At 28.4% G+C, this 12,010-nt stretch overlaps 1 protein-coding gene across 2 annotated transcripts in view; it reads left to right on the forward strand.

Moving 5' to 3' along the window:
- The window catches only part of LOC136080493 (uncharacterized), a 49,573-nt gene that overhangs the window by 21,416 nt on the left and 16,147 nt on the right, over positions 1-12,010 (forward strand). For both annotated transcript variants that reach the window (XM_065797221.1, XM_065797222.1), the window contains exon 4: positions 992-1,333. In XM_065797221.1, the coding sequence (XP_065653293.1) occupies positions 992-1,333 (342 nt within the window). The remainder of the gene's footprint in view (positions 1-991; positions 1,334-12,010) is intronic.

Genomic DNA, 12,010 nt, shown 5'->3' on the forward strand with positions numbered 1-12,010 from the left:
TAAGTGACACGTGAACAATCATATTTCAAAATAATTTTATTAGTTCTTCAATACTTTTCATTATCGGGAACACTATAAAGGTTATAATGTATTGGTATAACACAGGTGAAGTTATATAAAGGTTTTAATACAATTATATATAAGAGGGTTAAATTACTTAAACTCTGAGTATTAAAAAAAGGTTAAATGTTCACAATTAACGTTTTTTAATACACAGGGTAAATGTTAAATGTTCATAACGCATGTTATGTATATAAAGGTTAAATATCTCAAACTCTGAAATAAAAAAATAAAAAAATGCATGAAAACAAAAGACTGAATCTTGTTCAAGTTTGAAACCATATCCTTTAAGATGTTAATTTGTATTTAAGAAGTTGTATGGCATTTACCAGAAATAAAGCTAATGTCTTTTTCTGTAATCATATGAGACCATATGATTACAGAATAAAACATTAGATGTGCGAGGTTGTTAACCAAGTAGGTTAACAACCTCGCAACCTTACAAAGTTAACAACCTTACGATCTTACAAAGTTAAAATTAAAATGCAATGCATAATATTCCAAAAAAAGTTTTTTTGGAATATCATTCATTGGATTGTATTGTACTATTGTAATGTAATATTAGTTTTTCAGCCCTTGTAACTAGAAAAAATAAGATTTTTTCAACTATTCTTTGTCGACATCAAGTTGACACAAATTTTTAACACAAAGGTTTCACCATAATAACATAGAAGAAGGTTGGCAAAAAATCAGGCTTAAGGCACTTTTAGATCAGCATTGCTAATGCCAACCCTATTTCTGAGGGCTATTGTTTTTAAGTAAAAAAATGTATAGTTAAAAAGTTTAAAACAAATAAATGTGCTTATATTATATGTAGATATTAAATATAATAAACAAAGTTAAATTATGTTAAAAATTACTGTTGAAGTTTAAAATTATGGTTGAACAAAATCATTTAATTTAAACTCGTTTTTTGTTTTATAAACTGTAGCAAAGCAAGATCCTTGTACTGGAAAAAGAGATGGAAATTATCCTATTCAAGATGTTTTTAAATACATATTTTGCAAAGATGGTGTGTCATATAGCCAAACATGCCAAGATAATTTTGTATACTGGCCTGGCGCAAATCAATGTGTCAATATATCAAGTCTATCTAAAAGTAATTTTTGTAAATCTCGAGCAGATGGTGATTATAATAATCCTTGGGATTGTCATAAATTTTTTAAATGTTTTCAAGAATATAGTTATCAGTTTGATTGTCAAAATCTGGTTTTTAATCCATATACTGACCAATGTGTTTATAAAAGTGATTATGTTTGCCGTGAAGTATCAGGTACTTGTTATTTATTCTTTAAATATATTTGTGTTTGAGAAAAACTTATACATCATCTATAAGTCCTAGTAAATAGTTACTCTAAGATTTTTAAAAATCATTTAAGTTTTAAAACAACTTGAAAAATAAATAGTATAAAAACTTTATAGTCAGAGGTCCCAAAAGAGGTATTTGTCCCAAAACCATCAGTCTCAGCAATTACTTAACAATATTCGATGAAAATCAGTATTTACAGTGTTATACTATTTTAAATTTTATTCAAAATTTATTTTTATACCCTGCAATACTATAAAAAATACTATAGTAACTTAATACTAAAGTATAAAGATACCGAAACTCTCTATTTCATTAAAATACTGCTGAACGAATAAGTAATAAGCAAAAAATTTTAAAGTAATTTAAAAAACTTTTTATTGGATATTGAAAATCCGCATGAAAAAAAAAAAAAAGAAAAATTGCTTTTAAACTGTAATTTGCACTGAACAGCAATAATCTTAAAATTGGATTTTTCAAAAGATTTATTCAAAGCAGTCATTTTATTATTGATAATAGTAAAACAATGCTAAGACAAGATAACAAATAATTTCTTAGTATATAACATTGATATACTAAATGTAGACACAATACATTATATAAACCGCTGTAAAAAAATGAATTTTGCTTGATGTCATGACCCAGAAAAATCCTTTAAGGGTGTGATTGCACTATCATTCGTGGTTACTGGGATATAAGTCCTTAAATCTGGTTACACCGTCCGTGAATAAATATCCATTCTCAAATTTGCATAAAACCGCATTTAAAAAACTGCAATAGATTCAACTCTAGAGCAATAAAACTTAATTTTTTATAACTTTTACTTTCATTCACTTTATTTAATTTTGATAGATTGTGTTAACTAAGTTGAAGAAAATTAAAAAAATTGGAGATTTTCTTTAATTTAAAAAAGAATATACGAGTTATTTATACTAAAAAAAGTTATAAAAAAGAAAAATCAAAATTGCTTATTATCAACTATTATAACAAAATTCTCAGAAAAAGCTTGAGCATTAGTTATACAACCCATTTTTTTCGTAGATTTAGTATCTAAATTAACAAAATATATGCCAAATCAAGCAAAAATTCACAAGGAAAACATAAAGACTGTTTGCTTCTTGTGTCATGGCAAGGCTAGTCTCATTTTTACCAGCTTCATGACAGAATAAATGCAACAAATTCTGAAGCAGCCAATTGACTTTAATGATCCGAAAATCCCAACTGACATTTGTGAGTGCTGCAGCTCCAACCTTAGAGTCTTCTGATTGTTTGATTTGCGCAGTTGGCAAAGCAAAGCACAATTCTTCACATCCAATCTTGGCAACCCAAAAACCTAAAGCAAACCAGAACTTAGTTGAAAGAAGATGTTCTCAATGATTTTCAATATTTAGCAAGGGTCTCCCACACAGTTACTCTAAGTCTACCTTGCGAAAGAATTTAGCAGAAGTTGTGTCAAAGGACTCTGTTGCAGCTTAAAGAGTTGCAGCGTCTGTCATTGCCAGCAAGGAAGTTTCACTCCATGGTACAGTTCATTTTAGTAGACCAGAGGGAATAGGAGGCCACTCTATTCCAGTTCAGGTAACATTGTATTAGATATTTAAAATTTTAGCTTCATATTTTAAGTCTATGTAATGCATAATAATGCAAAATTTCTCCAATTTTGATCAATTGAGCAAAAACTTGAAAGTCACTTTACCAAAACTTGGATCAAAGTTGCAACTGACAAGGGCACAAATTAGGTGGAAAAACTTTTCATTAACTGCAAAGAACTGAAAGCTCTTTGTCAGCAAGTTCTTGAAACTAGAAACCTTTCTGATGACTACATTATGAAGCTGGGAGTGGATGGCGGTGGTGGTTTTCTAAAAGTAAGCTTTGGAATCCTGCAAAAAGTTTCAGCTTTATAATCTCCGCCATCAAAACGACTAATCACCAATTATCTCGCCAAAGATTCTTGTGTTAAGCGTCAGTTACTAATTGCCATTTTTTAAGATCTCCAGGAAAACTATAGCAATGTCAAGCAAGTTTTTGATCTGCTGAATATTGAAAAATTTCCATTTATTTTGTCCTGTCATATGAAGCTGGAAATTATCATTTGTGGTCTACAAGCACATTCTAGTGCACACCCACGCTCTTAGTATGAAATTTCATCAAAAAAACTTGCTAAGTATGGATCTCTAAGAACTTTTGGATCAATCAGAAGAGATTATAAGGCATTTAATTTGGAAGGTGCTAACATCAAGAAAGCAAGTTCATTCAGAAACTCTGTTCATGAACCTATCATCAATTCCTCAGATAAATCTTTTGTCCTTGATGTTCTTCCACCCATGGAGCTTCATCTGTTGCTTGGTGTCGTAAATCATCGTCTAAAATCTCTCTCAAAGATTTGGACCCACGCTCCTGGATCGCTGGCATTACTTCATATTCAACAGCAGCCATTTCATGATGGACAAGTGGCTGGAAATGAGTGCAGGAAGCTCTATAAGAATGTGTATGTTTAGGAGAGATTGGCCAAGCAGTACTCCTTCTTTCCAGCTGTTCCCTTTATTGACAAACTAAGAAAATTCAATGGTGTTGTCCATGCTTGTTTTGGCAATGCTCTTGATTACGGCTATGCAGAAAAAAATTGAGCAGAGTCTCCTATTTACAGGACACCACCATCACTCGCTAGTTTCATGCTGTCATTCACTATGTACCACAGTTCATCCAATGGCACAATAGATCTTCGGGAATTTATTCAGAGCAAGCAACTGAAACACTCCATTATCTTTTCAGTAACAATTGGCAAAGGTACAAGAGACCAAGCAACCACCTAGAATATGAAGACAGGTTGCAAAGATGCATTACAGACTTCAACAGCAAAAAATGTGTTCAGGAATATAACAAACCAGTTTAGACGTTTATCTCAAGAAATAAAAATTAGAATTGAAATTTACTTTAAAAGAATTGAAGAAAATTATCCGTGAACTTACTGCATAAATATTTTTGCTATGTTTTTGGGATGAATAAAAATTTTTAAAACTAACTTTGTTAGTTACTTATCAGCTATGTATTTAATGGGATTTTATACAAAATCTGAAAATGGATTTTCTTCCACGGATGGTATAACCAGATTTAGGGACTTCTTACTTAGTATCCACCAATGATACAATCATACCCCTAAGGGTAGGATTTTTCTGGGTCATGACATCAAGCAATATTTCATTTTTTTACAACAGCGATAATTGTATAGAGTTTTAGTACTTGCAGATCTGCAAATACTAGAACTCCATAAAATTTATTGTGTCAAAATTTAATATATCAATGTGAATCTGATATATATTTATATATATATATATATATATATATATATATATATATATATATATATATTTATATATATATATATATATATATATATATATATATATATATATATATATATATATATATATATATATATATGCATATATACAGTGCCGGTTTTAGCACAATTAGCGCCCTGGGCGAGATTTCTACGGCGCCCCTAGCTCAATTTAACCCCATTCAAAAAATAGGCAAAGGGTAAAATAACCAATTAGTTTCGCCCCTTTATATTCGGCGCCCTGGGCCATCGCCCAACCAGGTCCTACCCTAACGCCGCCACTGCATATATATATATATATATGCAGTGGCGGCGTTATACATTATGCATTATACATTTTTCAATTGTACGAGTTTTGCAAAACTAAAGACAAATCAATTACATTTTTATAATTTCTACAAACTTTGTCTCTACATTTGTTACTTATATTAGCTGACAACTTGCATTTGCATCTGATAAAAGATTGTCAGAAGCAACATCTGTATTGGTGTTTATTTTTAATTTTCTTTTTTCAGTCTTTATTGAAAAAGATATTTCATAAGTTATAGGTTGATAGTAAGTTACGCAGTTCTACTAATTTTAGGAGGAAGATTTTCTGGTTTTACATCAATACGTTGTTTGCAAATTTTCAGCTTTTTTCTGTTTTTTTGATAGTTCCTATTAGCTCCCTATTTTCTCTTATTTGAAATTTAAAGAAATTTCTTTTGCAAATAAAATCCTTTTATCTTTAATTAACCTTTAAAATGAATTGTTTTGATTTAAATATTTTTTGATTCGTTATTTAGAAACAAACTATTGATATTGCAAACTCATTTAGTTACTTAATTATTTGCAAGAGATTGCACAATTTTGCTAATTTTTGTTGTTTGTCAAAATAATGTTTAGTTCTTTTATATTAATGTTACAACATTAGTATAAAAGAATGTTAGTTTGGTGTGTTGGTTAGAGTTGATTTTGTTTCTAAACACTCTTAAAATGCCACCAAAAAGTTGACACGTGAATATGCAAAAAAAAAAATCAAGCAAAAAATGCAAAAAAAGATAATACAATAAGAAATAAAATTAGACAAGAAAGATAAACTTTGATTAACAATCTTGAAGGAAGAATTAATGAATTGGAAAATAAATTAGGCTGAGATAAATCAAAAGATCTATATACTTGGAATGAAGTCGTAAAAAGAAAAAAAGTTAGAAGTTAAAAGTTAAAACAAATCAAGGCCAAAATGATATTATAAACACGGTTCTATATGAAGAAAACAAGTGTAACAAAAAAAAAAAAAAATGTTTGACTTAAATGTTTGACTGATAAGCATAAAATAAAAAAAAGTAACTCAAAACAAGAGAACTAAAAATACCTCCAGTTATTATTAGTTTAATGTATCAAGGACTTCAAATTTACCTAGATATAATGTTATTTACAACAACCGATATACAGCTAACTCAATTAAGTACCTTGGTTGGAGCTAACTCAACTAAATGTCATAGTTAGAGCTATCTATGCTAAAAACAAATACATTGCCTATGCTCCGTATGATCTAGCATCTAAAAGAATGACAGTAGAAAAAGTCTGGTATGTCATTAAAACAAAAAATGAGAATATTTTAATTGGTAATGTATATCGTCGACCAGATGCTACAGAAAACAGAACTAACACAAAAAAAAAATCAATAACATAATAATTTAATAAATATAGCTGAGAAAAATGTTAATAGCAACAAATATTGAGGTCTACTCTGACCTGGAGACCTCAGTTACTAAAATACAAAAGGAACTGATGATATTGAAATAGTGTTAAGTATTATACCCAAATAGTGTTGAAGACAGGCAAAAGTATTTTTGGACAATTTAAATGACTACTTTTTGTTATTCTATAGCAGAATTTGATTGGACCTATATCGGCATTTTGAGCGGACCACAGTAGTTTTGCTCATTGGTTACTTAGTGGACCATTAGTGGCAGGAATTATGAATTATAAAACAATTATATAATTGTTGGATAATTTGTGATATTTATTTTTAATATGATATATATACATAAGTGCAAAAACACATAGCTTTGAAACCATGGATTGACATACATAATACACAATACATAAAGAGTGAAATCTGATATAAAAAACTTTAGCAAATTAATATCAAATAACTTTAAGTTACCCAATTTGGGTCAACATTACAAAATGAAAAGTAAATTAGTCAAAAACACGATGAGATTAAAATTGAATACAAAAAAAGAATCAGTAAATCATCAAAATAAAATCGTTGAGTAAACAACTACCAGAACTCTGGAAATTATAATTATTTCTATAATTATAAAAATAATTATAAATTACGAAATTATATCTATCATTATAATTATTTCCAGAGTTCTGATAATTGCACAATGAAAAAATTTTCACAACAGCAGCATTTTCTCAACAACAGCATCAACCTTGAGATAGCAAAGATTGCGTATAATAAAAATACAAAAATAATTCGTTTTGAAATATCAACCGGTAAGTTGTGAACACAATTTGTTTTGAAATATCAACCGGTAAGTTGTGAAAACTTTTTTTGAATCTTTGAAGTTAAAAAACTAGTTTCATTAATAAAGGATCTTTAACATAATTTTCTTGCATTTAGAATCTCTTCAGATTTTTGAGTATCTGCATGCGGTATTCTTTTGATGAATTTCTGCATTAGCCACGATGTCAAAAATCGATAGTCAGATCGAAAATAGATCAATAGTTAAATCGATAATAGATCAATAATATTGAACCAATTCTAAATATAATCGACAACTGTTGAATAAAGCGTAAAAAGTTCTTTTCCTATTTTTTTTTTTTTTTTTTTTTTTTTTTTTTTTTTTTTTTTAGTATTGTATTTGCCGATTGAAAATAATTTACACTCGTAATTTATAAAAACAAATATTTACATGACTGGGGCTTGAAGAAGACAAAATTCATCTTATCATTAAGCCCCCCCCAAAAAAATGCATATTCATCAAATAAAATGTTTTAACAAAATGCAAAAAATAAAATATATAACGTTTAAAATATTTAGTAATTCAAAGAGTATTTATGTTTAAGAACTGATTAGTAAAATAAGATGATATATAAGTATTAATATTACAAAAAGAATTTACAATAACTTTTTTTAATAAAAATTGAAATTATAAAATTTTACAATATTTTTAGTAATTAGTATTTCAAATAATAAAACTTAAAAAAATCGTTTGTAAATTCAAAACTTATAAGATAAGAAATACATTTACAATAGCAGACTATTGTTTAGAATATTAAATATAGTATTAAAGAGTAATTAGTAGGTTAATTTTTGTTTTTGTTTGCTAGTTTAAAAAGCTTTTTAGAAGAACTTTAATTCATTTTCATGTATCATCAGTAATTGCTTAAGTTTTGTTTTAAACTGGTTTAAAGAATAATTAGATTTCAGCTCATTATTTAATATTGTATTTTACAGCTTAGGACCTCGGTTAGCAATTGAGAATTTGGTTGCTGAATAATGTGTTTTGGATTGAATGTAATTGTTTTTTGAAAATCTGGTAGGGTATATGTGGTTTATTTTTTCAAAAAGTGAATTAAATAACATTGGTGATATTTTTTTATCAAGTTTAAACATGAAGATAAGAATATGGTAAAGGTTTAGTTTATATACATTTAGAATATTAAGTTTATTAAATAATGTTTGAGTGTGAGAGAAACGGTCTACGTTTGTAATTATCCTTATAGCCTGTTTTTGTTTACTAAACAGTTTTTTTACTTTTGTTGCGTTTGTGCTGCACCAAGCAACGTTTGCATAATTTAAGTAGCAATGAATTAAAGAAAAATATAAGTTTTTTAAACAAGATAGATTTAAAAACTGCTTGGCTTTATACAAAATACCTATATTTTTTGATATTTTATTTTCAATTAGACCTATGTGGTCCCTCCAGGTTAAATTTTCATCCAGAACCACACCTAAAAATTTTATTGATTGCTCTCTTTTTAATAATGCGTTATCAATAAAAAGATCAGGAAGTTTTAATGGAATATCTTGTTTTTTATGAAGATGATGGAACAAAGTGTATTTGGATTTATTGATGTTCAAAGATAGTTTGTTTGATTTGAACCATTGGGTTAATTTTTCAAGTTCTTTGTTTACTGTTTGAAATAATTTACTGATATCTTTACTAGAATAAAACAAGTTTGTATCATCTGCAAACAAAATTAAGTTTAAAATGTTAGAAAATTTATATAAGTCGTTAATATAAACGAGAAATAAAAGTGGTCCTAAAATTGATCCTTGAGGAACACCACAGGTGATTGACTTATATTCCGTTTTTCCGCTATCATATGAAATAAACTGCTTTCTATTAGACAAGTAACTATCAAACCAGGACAAATTAGTATTTATTATACCATAACTTTTCAGTTTGGATAGAAGGATTTGATGATTGACAGTGTCAAAAGCTTTACTTAAATCGATAAATACACCTAGGGTATACTTGTCTTCATCAAACCCTTTAAATATATCATGAACAAGGTGAGTGATTGCATGATCAGTTGAATGACCAGATTTAAATCCAAACTGTTTATGAAAAAGAATATTATTACCATTTAAAAAGGAATATAGTCTATTATACATAACCCGCTCTAATATTTTAGAAAAACAAGAAAGAATTGAGATTGGTCTATAATTCGTAACATCGGAAGGATCACCTGATTTTAACACTGGAATGACTTTTGCAATTTTTAGGTTATCTGGAAAAACGCCTTGTTTTAGAGATAAATTAAAAATATGTAGTAATGGAATTGTAATTTGTTTTATTGATTTGATAATGACATTACTACTTATATCATCAAATCCTAAACTTTTATTGGGTTTTAATAAAGAGACTGCGTCTAGTAATTCTTTTTCTAGAAGTTTATAATTAGACATAACATTAAGGTTGGTTGAGGTTAAGTACGAACTAAAGTGTGATTGAGTAGTTGCTATATTAGATGATAAAGTAGGACCTATATTTACAAAAAACTGGTTAAGTGTTTCAGCGACTAAGGATTTATTTACAATTTGTTTGTTATTAAATTTAAGATTTAGAGGAAGTAAGTTTCTGTATAAGCTTTTTTTTCCAATTACCTCCTTAATAATATGCCAAGTTTTTTTAGAATCATTTTTGTGCTTTATTAATTGTTCAGAATAGTAACGTTTCTTTGAGCGTTTTAAAATTGACTCAAATAGCCGTTTATAGTTTTTATAGGTAGTTTCATTTTTAAGAGTTCTTTTTTTAAGAAACTTGTTATATAAGCGTTGTTTTTTTTTTGAAGATTTAAGAATGCCCTTCGTGATCCAAGGGTTTAAAAGTGTTTTTGTTTTGATTACTTTAGTAACTTCTGGGAATGCCTTGTTATAAAGATTAAGAAACTCTGTTAGAAAAATATCATACGCTTTATTGGCGTTTAGATTTAGTTTTAGGGTGTCCCAGTTAACACAGGATAGAAGCTTATAAAAATGACTAATAGAAGTTAATGAGCTGAATCAGAACCTTCAATTTATTGCAGCTTAGATAGAGTTATGGCTCATAAAAATTTCTTTTGAACCCATTCAGTGAACATTTGTGATAGATTTTTGACAGATTCTATCAATTCAGAAAGCACAAGATCTTTCTTTTAAAGTATCAGCAACGTTTTCTCAAACACCCGCAATGAATTATGTAGTAACCAAAAGTAGATTTTATTTGAAACATAAAAGAAAAAATTCTCCGGAACTTTTTGAATGTTCGTCAATAAAGCTAATGATTTTAAGCCATTCTTTAACTTCTAAATTTGTTCGACAAATAGAAGAATGCTTAACCGCCCCGTGCGCGAATACGTTGGAAATTTAGAACAAATAAATTTCAGAAGTTCACAAAACCTTTTTGTCGTAGCGTAGATTCATTGAAATAGCAAAAGATTTTTTACAACAACAATTTAATCAGGCCGGTTAAGTCTCCCCCATTTAGCGGGAGTATCCCGAATTTTAAAAAGACAATTTATCTCCTTCCCGCATTTGCAAAAAATTAGAAAAGCTCCCTTTTTTCTTGTTAGCGAGTTTTGACTAGATTTCTCTTTTTTTTCCATTTTAAATGCTTTATCAGTCTGATTTGTGTTTTTAAAGCGTGTCTAATTTGTGTTCTAGTAGTATTTTTATCTGCCGTGGAGAATGTTTCAATTGAAACAAAAATAGGATTAGTTTATATATCGGACGCCCTTGGTGTACTTCTTACTCCATAAACGATGACGGAAACATATTATAAAACTTTATCAATTTTTTTTTTTTGCTTGTTTACATTTGTCGTACTTTACAAACAAACAAACAAGGCATCTGAAAGAAGATCATAATGATCTTATCATCAGAAACCTTTACAGCTTTAGAAATTTTACAGCAAAACAAAAATGAATAAAAAAATTTCAATAAACAGTGTAAATAAATCTGACGATGCTATATAAATAAAATAAAATTTCGTGTAAATAAATCTGACGTTACTATATATAAAATCTATATCATTTATATATAAGATAAAAACAAAAATTAAAATATCATATCAAAGTTATCATACATCATGGTGGGTCAATATCATAAAATTTCCCATTTTTCATACCCATTTTGAAAACTTGACAACCTTGTTTCAATATCAATTGAAAAACTTTCATAACAATTTTTGACTGCTTTATGGAGAATGTAAGCTGGGTAGACTTCAATATAGCCAAACAGGGTGGTCAACACCCTGTTTGGCTCCACCAAAGTTCTCCAGGCAAGTTTGACAATTCCAACATTTAAATTTTGATCCTTCACGCAAAAAATACTGAATAATGATAGAAAATTTTTTTTTTTAATTTGATGAATCTGTTCCAATAAAGATTGGCTCGCTGCCTGATTCAGACAAAAGATTCTAAATTGCTTTTGATGCCAATATGATTGTAATGATTGCATGCGTTATTGTTTGAGCAGTCAAAAATTTCTGAGTTTTCAAATCAGTAAAAACAGTTAAAACCGAATGATTTGTACAATCTTCAGTTTTAAATAATTATCAGCAAACAGCGACATGATATACAAATGCTCCTGCTGATGCAGCCATTTTTCTTTTTACTAGTGAATCATATCTGTGAAAGAAAATTCATATCCCGGAAGTAGATATTTTGCTTTTCACATTTGGTTTTCGATCCGATTAAGTTCTATTGATTTATTCTTATTTTTTTTTTTTTTTACTTTTATCTATGTTTTTTTCTTTCCTTAAAATTTATTTACTAATTTTTCTTTTTTTTTTCTTTCAAAAAATTTTGTTAAGTTAATT

This window comes from Hydra vulgaris, chromosome 05 (genome assembly GCF_038396675.1).
Source record: "Hydra vulgaris chromosome 05, alternate assembly HydraT2T_AEP".
Taxonomy (NCBI): Eukaryota; Metazoa; Cnidaria; class Hydrozoa; order Anthoathecata; family Hydridae; genus Hydra; species Hydra vulgaris.